The sequence below is a fragment of the Amphiura filiformis genome, chromosome 16 (assembly GCF_039555335.1).
Source record: "Amphiura filiformis chromosome 16, Afil_fr2py, whole genome shotgun sequence".
Lineage (NCBI taxonomy): Eukaryota > Metazoa > Echinodermata > Ophiuroidea > Amphilepidida > Amphiuridae > Amphiura > Amphiura filiformis.
Window position 1 is genome coordinate 45402020 of NC_092643.1, and position 27679 is coordinate 45429698.

At 38.2% G+C, this 27679-nt stretch overlaps 1 protein-coding gene across 2 annotated transcripts; it reads right to left on the bottom strand.

Annotated features, from left to right (window-relative positions):
• Positions 1-9029: 9029 nt before the first annotated feature.
• Positions 9030-27154, bottom strand: LOC140136071 (cytochrome b-c1 complex subunit Rieske, mitochondrial-like). Of its 2 annotated transcripts, none has more exons than XM_072157777.1 (3): positions 26852-27152; positions 11713-11981; positions 9030-11407 (listed from the first exon to the last, which is right to left on the bottom strand). In XM_072157777.1, exons 1-3 carry the CDS (start codon positions 27060-27062, stop codon positions 11066-11068), a joined length of 822 nt encoding a protein of 273 aa, XP_072013878.1. In that variant the 5' UTR covers positions 27063-27152; the 3' UTR covers positions 9030-11065. The 2 variants fall into 2 exon arrangements, with proteins under 2 accessions (XP_072013878.1, XP_072013877.1); XM_072157776.1 differs by lacking the exons at positions 9030-11407; positions 11713-11981 and adding exons at positions 15769-17205; positions 21807-22075 and having other exon boundaries at positions 26852-27154.
• Positions 27155-27679: the final 525 nt, after the last annotated feature.

Consider the following 27679-nt stretch of genomic DNA (forward strand, 5'->3'; position numbering starts at 1 on the left):
AGGGTTTCAGACCTTATTGTCCAGCGATATCCATGTACACTCCAACTACAATTCAACAATGGTCAGTATTGGTCACAAAATTCAAAATGCTGCATTATTTTCCAAATTTTAATACACACTTGATTGCTCCTAACCACTGCAATCTACACAGAAAGTGTCAATATTACCCAAAAATTGATAGTTGAACTTCACATTTCCAAAGAGTACAGTATAAAGAGATGTTGGACTCAATTTGACACTTGGTCTAAACTTGAGTCAAAAGATAAACAACAAGGCGGTTCTCGAACCACGAGTCTCGCCTGCTTTCGCGATTACTTTTGGTAGAGGTAAATGAATGTGGTGGTTATCGGCTGGGCACGATTATCTGGCTGATGGTGACCGTACCCATCAAGTTTCATGCCCATGCAACAGGTTTTACTAATTTGACCTCAGATTACCCTGGTGACCCTGAAATGACCTTCCGAAAATTTGGCTTTAAATGTTGACTGTACCCACCGAATTTCATGCCCATCTAAAAGTTTTTACTAATTTGACCTCAGATGACCCCTGGTGGCCTGGAAATGACCTTCCAAAAATTGGGCTTTAAATGTTGACTGTACCCACCAAGTTTCATGCCCGTACAACAGTTTTTACTAATTTGACCTCAGATGACCCCTGGTGACCTTGAAATGACCTTCCAAAAATTTGGCTTTAAATGTTGACTGTACCCACCAAGATTCATGCCCGACCAACAGTTTTTACTAATTTGACCTCAGATGACCCCTGGTGACCTCGAAATGACCTTCCAAAAATTGGGCTTTTAATGTTGACTGTACCCACCAAGTTTCATGCCCGTACAAGTTTGTACTAAATTTGACCTGAGATGACCCCTGGTGACCTTGAAATGACCTTCCAAAAATTTGGCTTTAAATGTTGACTGTACCCACTAAGTTTCATGCCCGTACAACAGTTTTTACTTAATTTGACCTCAGATGACCCCTGGTGACCTTGAAATGACTTTCCAAAAATGTGGCTTTAAATGTTGACTATACCCACCAAGTTTCATGCCTGTACAACAGTTTTTACTAAGTTGACCTCAGATGACCCCTGGTGACCTTGAAATGACCTTCCAAAAATTTGGCTTTAAATGTTGACTGTACCCCTCAAGTTTCATGCCCATACGACAGTTTTTACCAATTTGACCTCAGATGACCCCTGGTGACCTTGAAATGACCTTCCAAAAATTTGGCTTTAAATGTTGACTGTACCAACTAAGTTTCATGCCCATACGACAGTTTTACTAATTTGACCTCAGATGACCCCTGGTGACCTTGAAATGACCTTCCAAAATTTGGCTTTAAATGTTGACTGTACCAACCAAGTTTCATGCCCATACGACAGTTTTTACTAATTTGACCTCAGATGACCCCTACATGACCTCAGTGACCTTGACGCACTAACCAATACAAACCGGTTCTGTCTCGGGTCAAGATGCACCCACCCACCAAGTTTGAGGAATGTGCGACTCATAGTCTCCGAGAAAATAGGCGGAAGGCAAACTTTAACCAAAACTTTAACCAAATTTGTCACATACACACACACACACACCCCCACACACACACATACGCACGGAAAAGTGATTATATAGTCTCCTGCCTTATCAGGCGAGACAAAAATGATCATCAGACAAGCCACTACATTTCATCAGGTGAATGCAAAAACATTGCAAGTAACAGTGAAATACAACTACACTTTGGACCATGCCTATTTACCAGTGTGCATCCTTCCACAGCAGTCAAGCAGAAGGTTGCTTTAGCTTACTGCAGCCGCAATATAAAATGTTAAACTCCCACTGAATGAGGGATGCACAATGGTATTTAGTATGAGTCCTTACAACCTTCTTGCATTTCTACATGGACTGCCTTTTAAGGAGAGCGAGAGCATTTATTACTCTCTACTGTTCTCCTTAAATCTGATATACATGTAGGAGAGTGATTTTTAGCTCTCCTTAGTTGACCATTCTCTCCTTACACTCTATCGTACATGCTCTAAACAGCTCTCCTTGAAGGCTCCTGAAGAGCTATTTAATGCTCTCCTGCAAATTCCAAAAGACAGTCTCTGTTTTTACACATATCTGTATAGTCAACATCTGAATTGGAACGCTCCATTGAAAACAATTATTCAAAGAGTCCCCTTTAGATGGACAGGACATGATTTAGTTGTCATCACATTACAAGATACTACATAATTATCATAACCAAATGCTTAACAACTTGATGTTACACAGTAGCTGTTTTTTTGAGTGTACATTAATAATGGTTACGATTAACACAACAACTATTTGGAGCACACATAACAGCTGAAGCTACTTAGATTTGATAACCCTAGCAATTATCCTTTTTGAGCTCCAAGTAGTATGTATTTGCTATGATAGTTATCAACTTAATGAATTGCATGCTAGCCATAGGCTTCAACATATATAGTCGTAAGTTTTGAGAAAATATCAAGAGCTATCTTAAGAACCACTTAACCAATACTTGGCTTGTTTGTACTCATTTTAATGCACTTCTCAAGCTGATTCCAAATATAATCATGAAAATTTGCAATTCTGATGTATCTGCATTTAATAAAAATTGAAACTTGTCGTCTGCAGTCGACAACTGCGTTGAGGGAGTTAATTATCCCGGGTTAAATATTATACCCTTTTGAAAGAAGACATAAATCGATTGGTGAATGGGTTGTTCCCGAATACATACATGATTCTTTCCGCAAACATGGTAAAAGGATATTGACCTCTGTAACCCAAAATGAAAGTTTAAAAGAAGAGGGAAAACTAAATGGTAAATTTATTTGGCATAATTTCTTTTTGCCAGGAATAATGATAAATCTTAAAAATACACACCACTTTGGCTTGCTTTGTTTGGGAAGAAGTGCAAGATTTAAATCTGGACATGTTACACTATATGTGACCGTACAGCACGAATGAGCCGTAAATTCCCTAAATTGTATTCTGAGTTACAGCGTAAAATGTGTACGAATGTCGTATTCAATGTCGTTGAAGGAGCAAAGTTTAACAAACTATAACCCCGCTTCTGGGTATCGTTTGAAGTCAAATGATATACCATTTTAAAGCTTATGATGTATATTTGTTAAACATGGAATAAAACAAAATTGACCGGGGGAGGAATTTACGGCTCATTCGCCGTGGACGGTCACATATTTCAGATATATACTCTTTTGGATAAAACACACACCAGAATATATGATATTTCATCAACTCTCCTGTAAATTATGCACAATTACAGGAAATATAAACATTAAAACTCATTCCATAATCGTATGTTCTACCAACAAATTAGTTTATGATATACCATACATTTGGTTTATAAACCCAAGATTTCTAGAACAAATCCTATATTATCCAACAATAAGTAGTTCTTCAGAAACAAACGAATGCTCAGGTACTTCTAGATTGAGAGGAGCTGGCCCTTTGCGGATTCTACCCGATGCATCATAATGTGACCCGTGACATGGGCAATAATAGCCACCATAGTCCCCAGCATTTGCTATCGGTACACAACCCAGATGTGTGCACACACCGATGAGAACCAGCCAGTCGGGTTTCGTTGCTCTGTCTGTGTCGTGCTGTGGATCTCAGTGAAGCTACATCTACTGCCAATTCTGTGTCAATTTCTTCTTGAGTTCGGTGCCTGACAAACAATGGCTTTCCCCTCCATTTCATTACAAGGTTCTTGCCCTGGAAGAAAAACAAAAATATGGATTAGAAAATCATATACAGAACTGATCAACTATTTATACATTCTTAGAACAGGCCTGTGAGATCTCCGATTTTTAGCGGAATTCCGATTTTTTTCATTTTTCTGACAGATTTCAATTTCTGCTTTTTCTTCATTACGTTTCACTACCTGGAGAAAATTGATCAAAAATTGAATTCCCTCCATATAGAGTACTGATCAAAATGTACAGGATATTTTAGTAACTATTTATACACTCTCTATTAATACTTCCCCCACTTTGCCCCCTTGACTTGTACCTGTAGAAAAGAAAAAGATAGACTGGGTATGAGTCTATACATTCAGTTTATGTGGGATGAAGAAGACATTCAAAAGTGCGAAGGCTGGTTTTAACAACCTGCTACAGTAATTAATTCAGAAATAGCTTTTTAAATACCTGGTTTTGACAGTGAGATTTGTAATAGATATTAGGCCTAATGTATGTGTACTTGAAAAAGACTTCCTGTACAGAGGTAGAGCCAGTGGCCCCTCCACTTTTTGGACCGGGGGGGGGGGGGGCTGGCCCCCTACTTTTAACCTATAATGTGCTGTGTGTAACATGTCTGGATGAACATAAATAATCAAATCTCTATTCTAGACCCTTAACATGTTTAAGAAAGTGTAAAAATGATGCACGAAATGGCTTCAATTGGACCTTCATTTTGCAACATTTTCCAACTCCCCTGTGTTAATACACAGTGTGTAGGCATATGGATAAAAAAAATCCCCTCTTCGCGTCTGCTTTGCGGCCATTATTTTGATTTTTTACATCACCCTGACTGGCCCCCCACTTTCAAAATCGTTCCGCCGCCCCTGGGGGGGGGGGGTTACATCTGAAAATTTAGCATTACAAATAGTGTCTTTTTGGGTACAATAGTAATGCTCCCCTCGGTTGCATTAAGTTTTTGCTGCAACTTTTGAAATTTATTGGCCAAAAATCAGCTGCAAGAGGCTTATGGATTTTGTCACATTCCTGTCAGAGTGGCAGCATCAGCATTGCAATATTTGCTACAGGCAATTGATTTTCTGTGGGGAAATCCAAAAAATTGCCATTTTTTGCCCCTAAGCAAAAAAAACAAAAAAACTGAAAATTTGATAGTTCAGACTGATTTTGCTTGATCGCATCACAATTGAGCATAATCGGAGCAATTTTGAAATTTGATTCCTACAGGAATTTTGACTTCAAATGACCTCTGCTTTGCTTTTTTAAAACCCTAAAAAGAGGAGGCAAGTTTTAAAACATGCCCCTCCTCTTTGGCGTTATATCCACCAAATTTGAGTACAATCACAGCTATTTAAAATGACCCCTAAATGACCGTTGACCTTGACATCTTTGGGGGGAGGGATAACCCCTTCCAATGATCATTGCTACCAAGTCTGACTAACCTGATGATAATTTTGGAATGGCATCTATTTAAAGAAACTTTGAACCATTTTGATATACACATACAGACAGAAATATATCACGGATATCATTAATATAATGAAACCCAAATTTCAGTATTTACAGATTTTGTTGAGGGTCATTTGAACAAAACAAAAAAGGCAGACCTTACTTGAACAGGTTTTTTTAATGTCATCCAAGTAAAAGTTTTCTTGTTTTGACTGGGGACATCCCACCACTGGATATCCTTTAAAAAGTTCTTTTTTAAGAATATAGACTACAATAGGTACTTCTTGTCCTTATACACAGTCAGTAAAATAAATGGGTAGCAGTTCGTGGCCAAAGTGAGGGTCGAATTAAAAAATCAAGGTGACCATAATGACCGCAAGGATGTTTTCTTTAATTTGAAATGATCATTGACAGCAAATAATACAGAAATAAGTTATGAAACTAAAACAGACAAAAGATACAGAATCAAAAGTTGCAACCTTGATGATTGTCATGTGCACTCATAACGTACAAGCAATTAACGCGGCTGTGTACTCTAGCCATTGTTTCTTTCTCAAAATTGAGTTTTTATGATATGTTTGTACCTTGTTATGTTTTTTATAAATACAAGGAATGAAAATCCAGATTTGTAAACTCCAACTGCAATATTTTAAGGATTTTATTTCACTATTCCACTCGTGTTTGAAATTGAAAAGGAAAGAAAATCTTTGTTGTACCAGCAAGGTACACGCACAAGAACAACTCATCGCGTTGCGTATCGCGCAATTTGTTAACGCACAAATACGCCGACGCTTATCTGCATGCGTGGCGCATCTTATGGAAACACCACGGAAGCACTGATTTCACAAAAACCTAGTGGTCAAATGGCTCCGTTTTAGCTGATAAAATGTGGGTTTTTTCAAGTTCTTTCCCCGATTTAAATGTCAAGTTATGAATGGATTTCGCTCAAACTTCTCAAGGGGCTGTGGATTTACCCGATGTTCACGTAATATAAGTTACAAAACGAAAACTGTCGATTCTCCTGTGAGATTCGATGAAAGTGCAAAATGTGACCACTTTAAACTTCAACGGCCATTATTTCAATGTTCATTTTCTCGGTAAAATGACGATTTAGGTACACGATAACTCAATAAATACAGCATCTATAGGTAAGCAAATATGATCATCGTAAAAAGCATGATCGACTCAAGAAACGGTTTTCTCATTTTTTTATATTTTGGTCTTTTTCCGATTTTGGGCATCATTTTGTGCAAATAGGCGTTTTTGAATTTTAAAAGTTCTTATATAGTCAATACCTCAAAAAATAAGTCCAATATCAAAAAAATTAAAAAAACGTTTTTGGAATGGAGCCTCAAGATTGAGCTAAAAACAAAATAAAATATTTTGGAAAGAGTGTTTTTTTGTTATGATGTACCTAACAAATATTGCCAAAAACTCACTTTTTGTGATTTTCTTCAAAATTGTTGTTTTTACCCCAAATCTGTATTTATATTAAGATTTATTGATGTCTTGCCTTCATAAAAATGTATACTTTTATATGTTTTTGTGAATAATTACAAAGTTATTGCACTTTTACTACATGCATGTCTGAGAGTACACAGCCACCTTAAGGGGGTACTACACCCCTCGATAAATTTGTGTCTATTTTTGCATTTTTCTCAAAAACTAATAACACAGTGGTAACAAAAGTTATGTATATGATAGGGGCAAGGAATCCAATTACAGTAGAAACTCATTATAACGAAGTTGTCAGGGACAGAGAAATTAGTTCTTTATATCCAAATTTCGTTATATCAGGGTTGTAAAAACAATAAATAACAAAAGAATTTTGTATCTTGGTTCTGGAAAAATACTTCTTTATAACAGGGTTTTTCTTGTATCCGATTTCGTTATAATGAGGTTTTACTGTACTACACTGTAATTTCAGTGACCCAAGACAAGCGGTTCGTTATTTAAGATAAGAAATAAGGTATCGGTAGGATGTACCTCATATATACTAAACCACATGTCTTGAGTCACTGAAACTTCAATGTAGTAATTGGATTCCTTGCCCCAATAATATACATAACTTTTGTTACCAGTGTATTATTATTTTTTTGAGAAAAATGCAAAAATAGTCACAAATTTACCACAGGGGTGTAGTACCCCCTTAATTGCTTGTACGTTATTATGAGTGCACATGACAATCATCAGTGTCGCGGATAATGGGTCAACTTTTGAATTACCTTATATCAGTTTTAGTTTCACAACTTGGTTATTTCTGCATCATTTGTTGTCACTATTAACATCTAGAATTATAGAAAATATTCTTGCAGTCATTATGGTCACCTAGATTTTTGAAAATTGACCCTCACTTTGGCTGTAAAGTCATGATTAATACAATTACCTGCAACCTTATTCATTGTCTCGACTGTAGTGGTGTAGCATCATAGGGGCATGTGCCCCCAATCGATTTGAAATTTAGAAAGATGGCTAGTGCCCCCACCCTCCTCCTATAAGTTGACTCACCCTATAGTCTGTATACCTCAAAATTATCATGGAACCCACACGTGAATGGTATAGTGTCCAAAGCAAACAGAACTCTGGGGTTTGTTAGGCGAAACCTGTTTTCATGCTCCCAAAATATAAAAAACATGGCTTACAAGTCACTTGTGAGGCCGTGTATGGAGTTTAGTGGATCCGTATGGGATCCCTACACACAAGAACTCAAACAGAAACTAGAGGCTGTTCAAAATAGGGCGTGCTCGATTTGTTTGTCAAGATTATGAACGAAGAAGCAGTGTAACGAATATGAAGACCAAGTTGGAGTGGGAGCCTCTGGAGGTGCGTAGAAAGATTTCAAGAGTGACAATATTCCACCAAGCTCTACAGGGTAGCCTCGCCATCCCAATGCAAAAGGTCTTGCGCCCAACCCAACGCTCATCAAGACACATCAAATACACCCAGATCCAAACCAATAAAAACTGTTATAAGTACTCCTACAATACATTCCAAAAACACTGGTAGACTGGAATGCCATACCCGATCACATCACCTCAATTGAGGACAAAGACAAGTTCAAGGCAGCAGTAACTCAGCATTACGTCAACAACAAGTAACCAAGCGGTGCACCGTCCTGCTAGTTTGGCTCCCGCAAGGGGGTGGTTAGCAGTACCTGAACCAGAACCAGAACCAGAACCTTCCTCGAGTCGGTAAAGTAAATCAAATTGTGAGATTTTCTCAAAAACTATTAATTTTTGCAGGAATCTGTTATGCTAGTTGGATTCCTTGCATCATTTCCTTTCTGAAAATGTATACTTTTATAAACTTCTCATCATAACATTTAGAGGTTTGATAAAAAACAATGTCTAAATTACTGACGCGAGAAAGGTGTACAGACTATTATAGGCCACTGCTTCACTACAGCTGAATTGCTTTTCTAGGCCATGGCATTGTTTCCAATAAACTGGGCTAACTTCTGGCAGGTCAAAGGTTTCTTGCACCAGTGGCAAATTGTTTTGGCAAAATATTTTTGCAAATCACTAGCAGTGGTGGCAACAGGAATATTTTTTGGGGGAATGTGGGGTAGCAAAGCAAATTACAGCAAAAAGTGGAAATTTCGTAATTTTGGGCTTTTACTGGGCGAACGGGGGTGGTATCACCTGGCAACAACACTGACCACCAGAACACTGAGCTTAATCGTGCTAATTGATCAATTTTGTGGGTCAGTGAGGTACTTTTTCCACCAAAATTCTCCTATGACAAAACCCCTCACTAAAATCAACTACAATAGACACAATCTTTTGACAATCAAACCAACAGTTTAATCATAAATTCCATATTTTCCGTGCATGCAGGTTAACACTTGAATACCTGATTTATTCATGAAATTTTGAATGCATTACTATTTAAACTGAAGAAAAACACATCCGCTACCTTCAGAACCAGGTGATTGCTATCAATTGACCTGTCCAAAAACTGGTTTTACTTCTTCAACATCGTGTTTTTGACAGAAATAGAAAGCTGTTAAACTTTAATTGATGTTTCCCCCAGTTCTGGAAGATAGTGTATAGCATCTTTGAGATATGTATAACATAAATGTCAAAATCTTGTAGAATAATATGCCCATTTGTGAATATAGTATAGGATGTCATGTATCTTACCTACATGTAGTCCAGCATTATAATACATGTACACCCCAACTACAATTTATTCAACAATGGTCACAAAATTCAAAAGCTGCATTATTTTCCAAATTTTAATACACACTTGATTGCTCCTAATCACTGCAATCTACACAGAAAGTGTCAATGTTACCCAATAATTGATGGGACTCAATTTGAAACTTGGTCAAAGTTTCCAGTTAGACATAACTAACACAAAAATAATTGTCAGACGAGCCTTACAGTTCATCGTATGAATGCAAGAACATTGTAAGTGAGAGTGAAATACAACTCCATTTCGTCGTTGGGCAGGAAAAACCTCCTATGTGATCATGGCCCCTGAACATGTTTAAAACAAAACTGCCAAAAGGTTACATAAGAGGTTTTACTTTAAACATGTTCAGGGGCCAAAGACACATAGGAGGTTTTTCCTGCCAAACGACGACTTTCATGTACAACATTCTTGTATTTCTCCCACTATTTCTGTATATCTGAACATCTGAGTTGGAACGCTCAGTTGAACACTACTAGAGAAACAGTTATTCAAAATGTTGGTATCACATAGCGAAATGTTACATATTGTTATTAACTACATACTTCACAATCTGGCTGTTACATAGCAGCTTTAGGAGTGTAAAATAATTATTAGGATTATCATGACTGCGTAGAGCACAAAAAGGTTAACAGCCAAAGCAAAGCTACTTGGAGCTCAAAAAGGTTATCCGCCTTTGATTAACCCTATTAGTTAACCTTTTCGTGCTCCAAGTAGTATGTATTTGCAATGCAATACTTGTCCACTTAATTATACCCTTCTGAAAGGAGACATGGATGGGTTGATGAATGGGTTGATCATGAATCACATGCTGACATATTTGCAATGGCTGCCTTGTGTGACCTTTTTTCATTGTCATCTAATATTGTGATGAGATACACTGTAATAATAAATGTTATAAATTACTGTTGAAGTGTTATCACAATATTACAACCCCATGTGCATTCATAAAAGAAAGTATGGTGAAATACTAACAATATATAAAATACAACAATGATAATAAAAATCACTGAAAGCTATTGCAAATATATGATGCGATCAAGCAAAATCAGTCGGGAATATAGAAAATGAGACCTTACCAAACAAAGGAAATATTTCCTTTTGTTTTGGAAACTCTTTAATTGCTCATATCTTTGGAGCTGGTTGTTCAATTTCAATGGGTTTTCTGCAAAATACAGCTTTGTAAATGCTTCTTGCCATCATATAAGAAACCGAAAATTGAATATTTCCGAGTTCCGGCTGATTTTGCTTGATCGCATCACATATGTCACTATGTGATACAGCCGATGGTATGAACCTTTCCACAACGACACTGACCTCTGTTACCCAAAATGAACCATAAGTTTAAATGGAGAGGGAAAACTGAATGGTAAGTTTATTTGGTGTATAAATTTCTTTTTGCCAGGAATAATGATAAATCTTAAAAATACACGCCACTTTGGCTTGCGGAAGAAGTGCTAAATTTAAATCAGGAGTGACATGTTACAGATAATACTTTTTTCTGATAAAACACACACCAGAATATATGATATTTCATAAACTCGCCTGTAAATTATGCACAATTTACAGAAATTAATTACATGAAATATAAACATTAAAACTCATTCTGTAATCGTATGTTCCCACAACAAATTAGTTTATGATATACCATACATTTTGGTTTATAAACCTAAGATTTCTTGTATATTTAGAATAAAATCCTATATTATCCAACAATAAGTAGTTCTTCAGAAACAAATGAATGCTCAGGTACTTCTAGATTGAGAGGAGCTGGCCCTTTGCGGATTCTACCCGATGCATCATAATGTGACCCGTGACATGGGCAATAATAGCCACCATAGTCCCCAGCATTTGCTATCGGTACACAACCCAGATGTGTGCACACACCGATGAGAACCAGCCAGTCGGGTTTCGTTGCTCTGTCTGTGTCATGCTGTGGATCTCGAAGTGAAGCTACATCTACTGCCAATTCTGTGTCAATTTCTTCTTGAGTTCGGTGCCTGACAAACAATGGCTTTCCCCTCCATTTCATTACAAGGTTCTTGCCCTGGAAGAAAAACAAAAATATGGATTAGAAAATCATATATACAGAACTGATCAACTATTTATACATTCTTAAAACAGGCCTGTGACTGTGAGATCTCCGATTTTTTCATTTTTCTGACAGATTTCAATTTCTGCTTTTTCTTCATTACGTTTCACTACCTAGAGAGAATTGATCAAAAATTGAATTCCCTCCATATAGAGTACTGATCAAATGTACAGGATATTTTAGTAACTATTTATACACTCTCTATTTATATTCCCCCCCACTTTGCCCCCTGGCGACCCCACTGTCATGACATCTCTTACCTCTGGGATATCACCGAGATTGACCTCAATCTTGGCCAGAGCTAAGACATCGGCTGAAGCATTCATTGAGACAATGAATTCTTGCACCATCACTTTAGCCCCATAAGCTGCTATAACAGCGCCACCTCCAGCAAACAGATAGGAAAAGGACTTGCGACCTGGAGCAGAAGGCTCGGCTGTCTGGTATGGGTTAGCTGTGCTGTCCTTTCTGTAATGGGAGAAGTCGGGTACTTGGTAATCCGTGTGGGCAAACCGAACTTGACTTGTACCTGTAGAAAAGAAAAAGACAGACTGGGTATGAGTCTATACAGTTTTAATGTGGGAAGAAGAAGATATTCAAAAGTGCGAAAGCTGGTTTTAACAACCTGCTACAGTAATTAATTCAGAAGTAGCTTTTTAAATACCTGGCTTTGACAGTGAGATTTTTAATAGATATTAATGTGAGTGCACTTGAAAAGGACTTCCTGTACAGGGCCGGGGAGGGGTGGGGGCAGGGTCTTAGCTAGCCACCCGTCTGGCCGTCATTTTAGACGGGGAGTTTGCTCCTGGGACGGGCAAAATTAATGCCTTTGACAGATGCTATGATGCCATATTATAAATTGTATGTCTTGAGAAGCTAATTGACCTTTTTAGTAGACCCAATTTGTAGAACAAGGCCATATCAGCACATATTTGAACTCATTGAACCCCCAATGGGCTATAGACGTCTGGTAAATGTTTTAAAGGTCAAATTAGGACGGGCAATTTTATTCAAATGACGGGCAATCCTCAATTTCTAGCTAAGACCCTGGGTGGGGGTGTCAGTACGAATGACCATATGAGGATGTGCCCCAAATATGGGTGCACTTTCGGCCTTTTGGTATATCAATGACCCCTTTTTCTAAGCCAGTATTTGGTAAACATTTTCTCAATTTGTTTGGAAAATAGCCCAATTTTGCCTCACTCTAGCCAACATTTTTGGGAAAATTTGTAAAAACTACGATAATTTGGGGGTAAATTTGGCCAAAAATTTCAGTGACTTTTGGTACTATATTGATGGGTCCAAATTTCTCTCAAAATTGGTATATTGATGGGTCCACTTTCAAATTCTCAGTGGTACCACCCCGACCAAAACCAAAATTGAGTACCCCCGGGGTACAATTTTGTTCCATCTTGTGAGAATCCAATTCCAAGGATTCTTGCAACACAATTTTACTCTTGTCATTAAGCTAGTGCATGCACATTTTTTTTTTTTTGGGGGGCTTTGGGGCACAAGCCCCGGGGTAAAAAGCATGGGGCAGCCAAAAAGTAGGGGAGGTGGAAGATGGAGGGGTGACAAGAAGAATTATTAAAGAAAAAAGGGTGTGGCAGAAGGGGCGCCAAGAAGAATTATTAATGAACAAAGGGCGGAAAATTTAGGAAAACTATGTAACTATACCTTTTTGGTCGCCAGCAGTGCCACCGCTCGAGGTGGTGGGTGTTTTTTTTGGGGTGTAACACCTCCAATTCTTTAATATTAAAACAATTTTTGAGAAATTTTTTGATCCTACACCCCCCCACACACACACACTTTTAGCTTCTTGAGCGCCATCCTGGCTGGAAAAACCAGAATTATGTGGTTCGTATTTAAGGTGGCTGCCAAAAATGAGTCAACCTTTTTGGGCTGGACGAACAGCTACAAACCATCCCAAAATATAACAATGTTATGCGGCTGAAGTCTCTCCTGAATTTATTGTTCACGATCGAGCATAATCGGAGCAATTTTGAAATTTGATCCCTACAAGAATTTTGACCTCAAATGACCTCTACTTTGCTTTTAACATGCCCCTTTCTTTTTGGGGTTATACTTATCCACCAAATTTGAGAACAATCACAGCTATAGTATTTAAAATGCCCCCTAAATGACCTTTGACCTAGACATCCTTTGGGGGTATTATAAGCCCCTTCCAATGATCATTGCTGTTACAGTAGACCAAGTCTGACTTCCCTTACAATTATGAAATGACATATATTTTACGACGAAACTTGAACCAAATTGATAGTATACACATACAGACAGAAATAGTGATAGCATTATAATAGTTCCAAATGAATGTTGACCTAAATTTCAATATTTACAGATTTTGAAGAGGGTCATAATGACCGCAAGGATGTGTTCTTAAATTTGAGATTATCATTGACAGCAATAAGTTATGAAACTAAAACCGATGAAAAGATACAGAATCAAAAGTTGCAACCTTAATTGCTTTATACACATCATGTAGGTCATGAGCGCACATGACAACAATGGGGCTTGCTATGGTAAACTTTGACAAAAATTGCCACTTTCGAATTAGTACCTTCCATCAGTTTGAGTTTCACAACATCGTTATTTCTGCATTATTTGCCATCACTTATATCTCACATTCTTGCAGTCATTATGGTCACCTTGCTTTTCAAAATCAACCCTCACTTTGGCTATAAGGTCATGATTAATGCAATTAACTGCAACCTTATTCATTGTGCTGACTGTACTGTAGTGGTGTAGCACCATTTAAAATTTAACGACTCACGCTAGGCCACTGGCTGACTATAGCTTAATTGCTCTTTTAGGCCATGGCATTGTTTCCAACAAACTGGGCTAACTTCTGGCAGGGTCATCAAAGAATTCTTGCACCAGTGGCAAATTGGATTCTTAGTAAATTGTTTTGGCATAATAATTTTACAACCCACCAGGTGCCAGGAATTATTTTTTTTGGGGGGGGGGGAGGGACAAATAATTTTGCTCAAAATTGATGCAAAAAGTGGAAATTTTCGTAATTTTGTTGGGTTTTTACTGGGGGCAACTGAGTGGGAAAGAGTTCTGACTGGGAGAAATTTGGCCCCCATGACCCTCCTGGCGGTGCTACTGACCACCAGAACTGCAACTGCTAACAACTCAATCATGCTAATTGATCAATTTTGTGGGTCAGTGAGGTACTTTTTCCACAAAAATTCTCCTATGATAAAACCACTCACTAAAATCAAATACAATAGACACACTCTTCTGACAATCTAACCAACAGTTTAATCATAAATTACATATTTTCCATGCATACATACAGGTTGAATACCTGCTTTATCAATGAATTTTTGAATGCATTACTATTTAAACTGAAGAAAATCGTATACACTACCTTCAGAACCAGGTCATTGCATTGACTTGTCCAAAAACTAGTTTTACTTCAACATCGTGTGATCTTACATGTAATTACAGCTCTCATATTTGACAGAAATAGAAAGCTGTTAAACTTTAATTGATGTTTCCCCCAGTTCTGGAAGATAGTGTATAGAGTGTTTGAGATGAGATATAACGTAAATGTCAAAATCTTGTAGAATAATATGCCCCTTTGTGAATATAGTATAGAATGTCAATGTCATGCATCTTACCGCAGGTTTCAGAGCTAGTCCAGCATTATAATACATGTACACCCCAACTACATTCCACAATGGTTACAAAATTCAAAAGCTGCATTATTTTCCAAATTTCAATACAAACTTGATTGTTTGCTCCTAATCACTGCAATCTACACAGAAAGCGTCAATAGTTATCCAATAATTGATTGTTAAACTTCACACTTTCAATGTTGGACTAAATTTGACACTTTGTCAAAGATTTCCAATAAACTAACACAAAAATAATCATCAGATAAGCCATTACAGTTCATCGGGTCCGGGTGAATGCAAGAACATTGTAAGTGACATTAAAATACAACTCCACTTCGTCATTGGACAGGAAAAACCTTCTATGTGATTATGGCCCCTGAACATGTTTAAAACAAAACTGCCAAAAGATTACATAAGAAGTTTTGCTTTAAACATGTTCAGGGGCCAATGACACATAGGTTTTTCCTGCCAAACGGCGACTTACATGTAGAACATTCTCGTATTTCTCCCACTATTTCTGTATTTTGAACATCTGAATTGGAACGCTCAGTGGAACACTATCAGAGAAACCCTTTTGATGGACTGGGCATAATTTAGTTGGTATCACATACATATCGTCATCATGGTCATTGGGCAGGAAAAACCTCCTATGTGCTTGTGGCCCTGAACATGTTTAAAGCAAAACTACCAACAGATTACATAGGAGGTTTTGCTTTAAACATGTTCAGGGGCCACAAGCACATAGGAGGTTTTTCCTGCCCAACGACGATATTGTTATTAAACTAAATGCTTCACAATTTGAATTTGGATGTTACATAGCAGTTTTTGGAGTGTAAAATAATTATTAGGATTATCATGACTGCTTACAGCACAAAAAGGTTAACGGCTAAAGCTACTTGGAGCACAATAAGGTTATCTGCCTTTGATTATGGAAGTCTAGCACTTCCATAATTTGATTAACCCTATTAGATAACCTTTTGTGCTCCAAGTAGTATGTATTTGCGATGCAATAGTTGTCCACTTAATTATACCCTTCTGAAAGGAGATGTGGATGGGTTGATGAATGGGTTAATCATGAATCACATACTGACATATTTGCAATGGCTGCCTTGTGTGACCTTTTTTATTGTCATCTAATATTGTGATGAGATACACTGTAAAAATAAATGTTATAAATTACTGTTAAAGTGTTATCACAATATTACAGTCCCATGTGCATTCATAAAAGAAAGTATCGTGAAATATTAAATAACATTATATAAAATACAACAATGATGATAAAAATCAATGAAAGCAGCTATTGCAAATATGTTACTATAACTATAGATGTGATACAGCCGATGGTACGAGCCTTTCCACAATCATGGTAAAAGGATATTGACCTCTGTTACCCAAAATGAACCATAAGTTTTAAAGGAGAGGGAAAACTAAATGGTCAGTTTATTTGGTGTAATTTCTTTTTGCCCGGAATAATGATGAATCTTAAAATACACGCCACTTTGGCTTGGGAAAGAAGTGCAAGATTTAAATCTGGACATGTTACAGATATTGTAATACTTTTTTTTGATAAAACACACACCAGAATATATGATATGTCATAAACTTTCCTGTAAATTATGCATAATTTACAGAAATTAATTACATGAAAATATAAACATTAAAACTCATTCTGTATTGTATGTTCCATCAACAGATTAGTTTATGATATACCATATATTTTGGTTTATAAACCTAAGATTTCTGGTATATTTAGAACAAAATCCTATATTATCCAACAATAAGTAGATCTTCAGAAACAAATGAATGCTCAGGTACTTCTAGATTGAGAGGAGCCGGCCCTTTGCGGATTCTACCAGATGCATCGTAATGTGACCCGTGACATGGGCAATAATAGCCACCATAGTCCCCAGAATTTGCTATTGGTACACAACCCAGATGTGTACAGACACCGATCAGAACCAGCCAGTCGGGTTTCTGTGCTCTCTCTGTGTCGTGTTGCGGATCTCGGAGTGAAGCTACATCTACTGCCAATTCTGCATCAATTTCTTCTTGAGTTCGGTGCCTGACAAACAATGGCTTTCCCCTCCATTTCATTACAAGGTTCTTGCCCTGGGAGAAAAAAAAAATATGGATTATAGAGTACTGATCAAAATGTACATGATATTTTGATAACTATTTATACACTCTCACATAGCCAATTAGAAAAGCTGTTAGAAAAATACAAGGTGTGCATAAATATTGTAAAATTGCACTCGCGCTGAGTTCCGCGTACATGTACTTGGTAGTTGTACTGGCCAACAATCCTGGCTGGAGTCAAACGGTCAGGGTAGTTTTTGCGCATATAGTTTTGCTCTATTGGTCTTGCTTGGGCCTACTAAAAATAAAATTCGGTTTCCGGTAACCCGCCCGTCCCTCTTTTTTGGTTCCGCAAAAAAAAATTTTATGCCACTTTTGGAAAAATAAAATTTTTCAAGAGTCGTCGTGTCGAAATTCTGACATGAAGTTGTTGGAAATCACATATATTTTATTTTTCCCCCGACTTTCTGCCATTCAATGATTAAAGAAATACAGTTGAATTGATAGATAATATTTATCGCGATATAGGCCAATGCACAACTTTTTTTATTTTATGAAAACAGCGTGCAGCAGGACTCGTAATATTAAGTAGGCCTACAACTATTGAAAACCACTGAACTAGGCCTATTTTGTCTGTGAAAAAATTAAAGCACCAAACATCCGCACAAAACCAACCAAATAGTAGCATAAAACCCGCAAAAAATTTAATAAAAACGGTATAGTAAAACTAATTCCCATAAAGCTCGTATTAAAAAAGAGCAAGTATTAAATAAAAAGTTAAAATGCTAAAAATGATGTAGGCGAAAAATTGTGTAATCTTCCTTGTCCTAGACACTCAACGATAAACCCCTATCAAGTATGAATAAAAGACTGTTCATTGTCCAAATATTTCAATTTATAAACGTTGAGGAAGTTGTGCATTTTGTTAGCACCGAAATAACAAAAATTAAAATAACTAACCTGGCAGATTTCAGGATTAACCAACATTTATTTTTTCACGCCGCTCGCCCATGCCTGCATCCCCGTCAAGAAACTCAACCCTAGGCCTACATTTTTCAACATGTAAATATAATTCCATAGTGATAAATAGTGAACGTTGCATTGGAGATGAGGATGCTTGGATGATACAGATATTAAGCACATGTTAATTGGGGGTATGGGGAATGGGGATATCCCAGTTTGTTTTACAAGGGCAATTATTATTTGGCCAAAACTTGGTGGGTGTATCTTGACCCGAGACAAAACAAGTTTGTATTGGCTAATGGGTCAAGGTCATCCAGGGGTCATCTGAGGTCAAATTAGTAAAAACTATCATATGGGCATGAAATGATAGGTGTAGATTCAACATTTAGAGCCAAATTTGTGGAGGGTAATTTCGGGGTCACCAAAGGTCAAATTAGTAAAAACTGACATATGGGCATGGAACTTGGTTAGTACAGTCAACATTTAGAGCCAAATTTTTTGAAGGTCATTTTGGGTCACCAGAGGTCATTTGAGGTCAAGTTAGTTAAAACTGTCATATGGACATGAAACTTGGTTAGTACAGTCAACATTTAGACCCAAATTTTTGAAGATCATTTGGGGTCACCAGAGGTCATCTGAGGTCAAATAAGTAAAACTGTCATATGGGCATGAAACTTAGTTAATACAGTCAACATTTAGAGCCAAATTTTTTGAAGGTCATTTCGGGGTCATCAGAGGTCATCTGAGGTCAAATAAGTTAAAACAGTCATATGGACATGAAACTTGGTTAGTAGAGTCAACATTTAGAGCCAACTTTTTTGAAGGTCATTTGGGGTCAACAGAGGTCATCTGAGGTCAAATTAGTTAAAACTGTCATATGGACTTGAAACTTGGTTAATACAGTCAACATTTAGAGCCAAATTTTTTGAAGGTCATTTTGGGGTCACCAGAGGTCAAATTAGTAAAAACTGTCATATGGGCATAAAACTTGGTGGATACAGTCACCATTTAGAGTCATATTTTGGTAAGGTCATTTGGGGGTCATCAGGGGTGACCTGAGGTCAAATTAGTAAAATGTTGTATTGGCATGAAACCTCTGTCGCGATTTGATCCTCAAGTCAGGTAAACTTAAAAAATTGGTTTGATTTACACTTGGATTTCACATTCAAGTCATCAACTGGTTACAAGTTAATATATTGGACTATTTTTGGATCCCAAAAGTTTGGTTATGGACCCCTAATTTTTTGGATTTAAGATAAGAGGGTCCATTTGGACTCCTTACTTTTTCTACCCCTGATTATGGTCATTTCAAAATATTATTTTCACAAGAACAGTGAATGACAGAGGGTAGCTAAATGATAGGCCTATTGGACAGTACGGCACACTTGTGAAGTATGAGAAGAGCTTTTGCAATTGAGACCCTGAGTCATACTGTTTTTCTGTTGGCTAGCCTTCAAGTGTTAAATTCGGTCGAAATTTCAGTATATGTGCAAATAAAATTTTTTTATAAAATAAAATTTTTTTCCTTCCTTCCGTCCCAATTTTTTCAGAGCATGTTACCGGAAACATCATTTTATTTTTGTTTGGCCTTGCTTGCTTTCTTGTGATTCCGTACTCCGTATTGGTCCTGTAGCACCGCTTTGAAGGCTTCTGGTTTTGAGATATTTGTGATGGGTTCTGGTCATGAATTCCAGTCAGTTTTCGTCTTTGGTATCTATTTGTACAGCAGTATTTGCGGCAGGCCTCAAAATAAGGAGGGCTCAAGGGCCCTCGGCCCCCTTAAATCAGTGAGGGCCCGTAAAAGATACATCAGGCGGGCCCAAATGGCCCGCAAGAAATTTACCATTTTCTCACTTCTTTGAGGGGTTCATAGGTTAAAACTAATGGCCCAAATTCAGGCCCACAAAAATTTTTGAGGGCCCTCAAACATTTCAGATTAAGGGCCCAAATGGCCCTCAGAAATTCTGGCTTATTTCAAGGCCTGATTTGCGAGTTGATAATATGGAATAGACATTTGGGTGTTGGTGCCATGCCTGTGCCATGACAGACACTGGACAGGCTGAAGGAGATTTCCAATGTGCAGGGATAGGAATCTTGGCTAGTTTGCTGGAAAATGCATAGACACCTGATTCTTGATGACAGCTCCTCGAGGGAGAGGTCTTTTAGCATTTGCATGAAACATCCAGGCTCTCTGTTTGTGTAATCGCCGACTATAAATCATGCAGCTCTTCTTTGAACATATTCCAGCTGGTTGATATTTGTGCTGGTGTAGGGGCTCCACACTGAAGAGGCGTGGTTTCTGATTTCTTGCTAAGACACTGCCGTCCTCCTTTCTCTGCCAATGGACGGACTATATGCCAGGAGTTTTGTAGTCTGATTGCATAAATACAAGTTACGTTTTATGAAACCCAGAGTACGGTTAGCATTTGCACACGTTTCCTGAATATCCAGTTGAGGTTATTAGTAATACAAACACCTAAGTAAGAATGACTACTAGTAGTTGATAAAATGTCAAAAAATAGATGACACAGTCAGCGGAGAACAGGCGCACAGATGAATTTATTTTGTTAGAGAGATCGTTGATGTTGGCCAGGAACAGCAGCGGTCCCAGGATCATACCCTGAGGGACGCCAGAAAGAACGTTTGACCAGGCCGATTTTTTGCTGCCACCAACAACTCTCTGGGTACGATGCTTAAGAAAGCTACTGATCCAGGCCAGTGTTGTGTTACGTATGCCGTATGTACATGTCTGTAGTTTGGAAATGAGTCTGTTGTGTGGGACAATGTCAAAGGCTTTGGAGAAATCCATTATTATCATGTCTACCTGGGACTTATTGTCGAGTGATCTTGCCAGGTCTTGTGTTGTGAGTATGAGTTGTGTTCACAGAATTAGAGAAGGAGAACTGGGACTCCCTATACCGCCACGTACAATCACGCCATCAGCTATGGGGAGAAAATTGGGGGTACTCGGGTCCTTGCCGACGCTGCGCGGAAACGAACGAAAAGAATTCTGCGTCTCATATAAATCTTCTTGGTACTCACATGCAGGTCGCATCAAGTGCGTCTCTAAAATGTGCCCATCATACATGTCGCGCTTGCATGACAACGAATGTCTCGAGCGCATTCTGAGGGAAACCGAATACCCCCAATTTTTGCTCAATGCCTGTATCAAGATGGCGAGTTTGCTGATATCTATCGGAGCGTTCAGCAGAGCAGCAGGATTATAAACACAATCGATGGTAAAACCAAAATCAATTTCCTTTGTGTTCAGTAAGTACATAACGACCCACTCATCAACTACTCAAGTGGTCATTAAATACGCATGTCTCGGGTCCTGTCTGTGGTCAATAGAAAGTAAATAATGTGTGTAAGTTTATGTTTACATAAAGTGGTGTAATTAGGTTTCAAGGGGTTGTTAATTCAAGCATGGTCGTAAAATTGATTCGATCGATATTTTGGTCAATGCGTTGTATCGAGCAGAGTTGTCAATTGAGCGGAGCCTAAAAGAGTTTGCTACAGGCTTTAATGGGTTTGGGCTTTGATAAAAGCCAGGTACCTCTCCGATACAATGCGCTATCGAAGACAGCAAAGCATTGCTGAGCTCAGTAGACCATAAAAACTGTCCTCCCTTACATTACATTTAGAATTCAGAATTCTTGCTTTAAAATTACCTCTGGGATTTCATTGAGATTGACCTCAATCTTGGCGAGAGCTAAGACATCAGCTGAAGCATTCATCGAGCCAACAAATTCTTGCACCAACACTTTAGCCGTATATGCTGCTACAACAGCGCCACCGCCAGCAAACAGATAGGAAAAGGACTTGCGATTAGGAGCAGAAGGCTCGGCTGTTTGGTATGGGTTAGCTGTGCTGTCCTTTCTGTAATTGGAGAAGTCGGGTACTTGTAAATCCGTGTGGGCAAACCGAACCTGACCTGTACCTGTAGAACAGAAAAAGACAGACTGGGTGTGAGTCTATGTTGGATGAAGATGAAATAAATTCAATAAAAATTCCTTAAAAAAGGAATGGGCGCCCAATGGGTGCTTTGATGTGATGTGCTGAAATAAATAACCGTTTGGAAAAATTTTCTTCTAAAAAACAATATTGTAACATTATCAGCATAATAAACAAAGAAAGATTATGAAATGTAAAGCATATCTACTGCATGGAAAGCAAGAGGATTGGTTTCAAATAAAAAGGAATTTAAAGCTCAGCTTATAATTGCAGTTACTATAAGCAATGGTATATTATATGGAGGGGGTGTTGGAGCAGAATTCTTAAGAATATAGCTTAGAATATTTAATTCTTATGCATTGTTTTCCAAACAGGGGTATTTATTCTTATGATATTCTTACGATAGCATTGGTCAAAAAGACAAGAATAAACAATCTGACAAAGTGTTATTTAGTGACTTAAAAAAATCAATACTGAAGAAAAAGATATATGAATGTAAACATTTAGATAACAATGTTTTAAGTTGTTATGAAGGTGATTTAAATATTTAAGTAATTGTTCACAAAATATTCAATAACGGAACTGCACCAAATACACTGCAGCTCCCTATTGATAGGCCTACACTATTATTTCAAAATGCTTTTAAAAATCACTAGCATTATGTTCTTACATGTAGTCTTAGACAAGACCACTTAACGTGATCATTGAAATAGATCATTAATGCGAACAATTGGTTGTTATGAAGGTAATTTATAAATATTTAAGTAATTGTTCACAAAAAATTCAATACCAGAACTGCACCAAATACATTTTCAAAATGCTTTTAAAAATCACTAGCATTCTGTACTTAGTCTTACCAGTTTTGATAACCATTACTCCTAGTCATCACAACTGAGGTCACCCATGCAGCGCTCCGTAAGTCGCTGGAAGGTGGTTGGTGCATTTGTAAGTCCAAATGGCATCCAGTTACATAGGTATGGGTTGTGTCGACACATGTGTTGACATCATAATAAATTTATTTCGACTTTTCGACATAAATTTATTTTGAAAAAATCCTTTGGTTCACCTCAAGTTTGGCAGTGATGTCAATGCCTTTTCGCAGTTGCGCTGCAAGCGTGCCAACAAACCGCCCTTGTATGCGTGCACGCTCTGTGAGATTAACTTTATGTGCGGGATTTGATACTGCAGCTAGCGAAATGCACACCTACATCACTACTGAACTTCAGGTGAACCAATGTTTGTATACATTGTAGACCATTTAGTCTAGAATGAAAATTAGAACATTCAGTGCATGATTCAGTCAATAAAAGACATGGCCAATGGCCATGGGTGCTGCGTGGATAACACGGACCTGATATCTTTGTGTGATCGAGTGATTTAATATAGAGGGTCAACCAAGGCTGTCAACTTTTTGGAATTGCTTGGCGTGAGACACTGTTGAACATAGGCGTACCGGGACGGAATTATTATTTGCCGACTACAATGTTCATTTTGACCCATGATTATTTGAGCCATGGCACTCGAGAATAAAAAAAGTTGGGGGGGGGGGGGCAACACATTATTTTTACAATGCGTGAGATTTTACTCATTTGACCGTTTTATGCGCGAGATTTACTACCTAGGCATGAGATTATACTACCTTGGCGTGATACCGTGAGAAAGTGACCCAATGCGTGAGACTCACGGCCAATGCGTGAGAGTTGACAGCCCTGGGGTCAACCGCCAAATCTGCTCATTGATGGTTTTGCATACCAGTCATTTGGATATCGTTACATCTCCTTTTTCTTTACGACATAGTTTCTCTGTTCAAATGTACATTAGTTGTTGTGGCTTTTTTTAACATGAACAGTGTTCGATTTACCACCTGCATACCTGCACCAGTGCATGTAACATTCCTCTGTGCATGCAGCTTTTCACTACCTGCCTGCACGCGTGCATGTACGCGATTTTAGCGCTAGCGATATGACAAGGCAATATACAAAAGTAAACAAACAGTCAGTCCGATTTGGAAAAACCCAATCTATTTTTAGCGCAATATCCTGACTTCATTAGAAGGGCTGGCGCAAATCGCGCAATTGACAATTCCCGATACCCCTATCACGTGAGAACTGTCACTTTTTTTTTCATTGACTTCCCTAGTCTCCTACACAGCCAGTTTGCGTCGGTCTGATACTTGTCGATCCTAACGAACATTCGAGATAGCCACATACAGTCTGGTCCGAGACTATGACTTCCCTTAGAGGGGCGAGCGTAATGTGACGTCATCCACCAATTCCCGATACCCTCGCACATGTAGAAGCTGTCATTTTCATTTCATTGAAAAAAAAAGAACCAGAATTTAAAGCGTGGGAAATATTTGTTTACGTACGGAAAATAATCATAATAATGTCCAGCAAAAAAGGAAATAGCTCAAAAAACACTTGCATCATTCTGGAAATCGTGCACCTTGTCGGCGACTAGTTCTAGAACAGATGAAGCCACAGCATCCAGTGTTTTGGCTAAGAAATCGGCGAGTGATCGGCATAAAAATGACAATGACAGTGGAGCCGGGAATATTATTACAAGCTTAACTGACAATGATCGTGATTCAATGTGATTTTATGTTTGCTTTAATTTTGGTGCATGCACACTTTTTGCTGTGCATGTAGAAATTTTGGGCTACATGCACCAGTGCAGGTAGGAAAAAATTTGTAAATCGGACACTGAACATGAAGGTCAACATCGATTTAAATTATCACTATCAGTACCGTATGACAAAGCCGTTTTGGTTTTTGGATGTTTTTTTTAATTTTGGCATTATTTTTAAACAACTATTGGAGGTTGATCGTGATCGGTTTAGAGTTAGCATTGGTCTGAAAAATTTAAATTTCGAATATTAATATTGAAACATAACCTCACAGTTTTGGACAATATCTCTAACTACATGTACGGTATACATGTAACTGGAACTATTTAAGAAAAAGTTAAAAATGCGTCCAGTATTCTGGAAGAGCCTAGATGTAGGGTGTAAGTAACTAACATCACATTGACATTTTTGGGAAAATTTCTGGGGGGGGGGGTCTATTTTAAAGATGAACAACTTCATGATGCTCAATCTTTGCAAAGCTACAATGTACCGGTACCAACATTAACTACAAGATAAAGCAAAAGGTGCCTTTAGTTAACTTCAGGGCCTCTAAGGAAAAAAATATGATTAGCAAAGCTTTTTTTTTTTCATTTTAAAAACCAAATTCGTTCCAACAGTCAGTGATAGGAGTATTAGAATTAGCCCAATCGGCATTGGAAGTTTGAAATGCATTTGTAGGACAGTTTTTGCAGTTTTGGGACACTTTGTCCTTTGTCCTTTCAGAAAATTAAGAAATATTGAGTTTTTGTACGTACAAAATATAATCCAAAATGTTTTACAATATTTAAAACAAATATAAAAAATATTAGTGTTTTATAAATTAATTATTTGGTATTTTTAATGATCAAAATTGTGACAATAATAAGAAAATTAATAATAATTACGTAAATTTTCCCGATATGTCAGAGGTCAAAGTGTCCCAAAACTGCTCTCAAAAACAGGAAGTTAGAATGGCGATTGGGCTTATTAGCCGGCACTCAACTACATGTAACATGTCACATGCTCAAGTTAACTGCCAGGGGCCGCCAGGGGTAATAAGGGGTTCATTCATAGAATTGAGGGCATAAACAATGATCATGCCCTCAATTCTATGAATGAACCCTGTTCATTCACTGGGTCGGACATCCGGGAACATTGTCCCCTTCGCACTTAAGTGCGCGCATAGCAACCAGCTCGAGAAAGGGAAACTACACATGCGCACACTGGTTTTACAAGGCTATTTCCCCTTTGTGACGTCAGCCCGACCAAGCGAATACATTCCCAAACATTCAGTGATTGTTTTTCATCAAATAATAACAAAAAATAAGTGGCAAGATTCTTAAAAAACGCAATTTTCCTGCGTTTTTTCTATACCGAAATCGTCACGCTCTCGACCAATCACGCGCACCATTAATGGTGTTATATAGCACAAATGTATGAACAGGTCAGGAATTAACACCCGACATGCCGATGCTGCATGGTCATCAACATAGCAGTTTCGTCTCTCACACTTCATGACTTTGTTTTAAAAATTGACATCATTCATGGAACGATTGGCCCTCAATCATTATCGGGTGATACTAGACTTATAGTAAGAATTCCAATTGAATGAACGCAGCTTTCAACTGCTGTACTCGATCCAACCGCGATCGTATATCGCGTATTTCAAACTACAACGCGAGCGTATACGACCTTGGATACAATGCTAACCAATCATGAGTGTGTTGGCATGGTTAGATTCGCTTCAGCGTTACTCACGCACAGTCATAAGCGCTGGCGTACATCGCAGCAGTGTACGCAAAAATTAAATCACGCTATTGAAAGCTGCGTTCATTCAAATGGAATTCCCACTATAGTTCTCACTCTCACTTCCAACTCCTCAGTCCCATCTGCAGTCAATTGACTCACGACAACCCAGACAAGTCTATAGCTCGGGTGGTCTAAAAGAAAAGATCGCCATAATTTTCTTGACCAGCATGACCAGACACATTTTTTTTTGTACAATTTCAGAAAATCAAATGAAAAGACATTCATGTTTTTCAGTCATGTCAGTCGCTCCCTCTGTTTCTAATCATGACGTATTGCATTATATGGTAACTACATAATCTGTTGCCTGATCAAAAAAAGAAATCATTAATTATGGCAATGGTAACTTACTGTGAATTCCTGACGTGACTTTTGTCAACCCTTTCGGAAGCATTGCCGTCGACATTGACTGGGATGTGAGCTTCTCCGATCGTTCGGGAAGCTTTTCGTTGATAACCGACTGGGCCACATAAACAGCCGGTCTTAACTGGGTGGCTACATTTTGACAGGTTGCACTAGCGAATGGAGCAAAAGCTCCTATTTTTGATACCGAAGAAAGCATTGTTTGTCGAGAAAGAAAGAAATCCGGCCCAAACTTCACGTTACATTCGCCGGTAGTTCCAAAATGGCGACGGAGAGATTATGTCATCCGTAGAGGGCGCTATTGCGATACTAATTAAGCCCAGGCAGCACAAGACACAAGCATGCCGACAGAAAAAAAGGAAAACATAAAAGAAAAAAAAGTATTCAGCTGCAGCTGTAAACCCTATAATAAACTTTGAGTGGGGAGGGGGGGGGGGGGGACACCCTAAACGCGTTATGCGCGTATTGTGCCTACCCACGAAACACTACCGTACCCTTTTTATGCGTTTTCATTATCGCGGATGGTGTACAGGCCACAATGGGCCCCGGGGCGGTCACCTCGTCGAGTTCGGTCGTGACATTGGGATCTATTTTGGTGGTCGCAGTATCAAATCGTGCATGTAAAATCAAAGTATTTGTAAAATCAAGTGCGCAGAGCATTACAAGCATTCTTTACAAGGGCGGTTTGTTGCCACGTTACTGCGATTTCAAAGGCTTGACAGACAGCAGGGGTAGCGCGAGCTCAAAAATGTTAAGGGTCCAGTTGATTTTTTCCAGACCCTTTAAGCCCTGCAAAACCCAAATTTATGGGGTCCA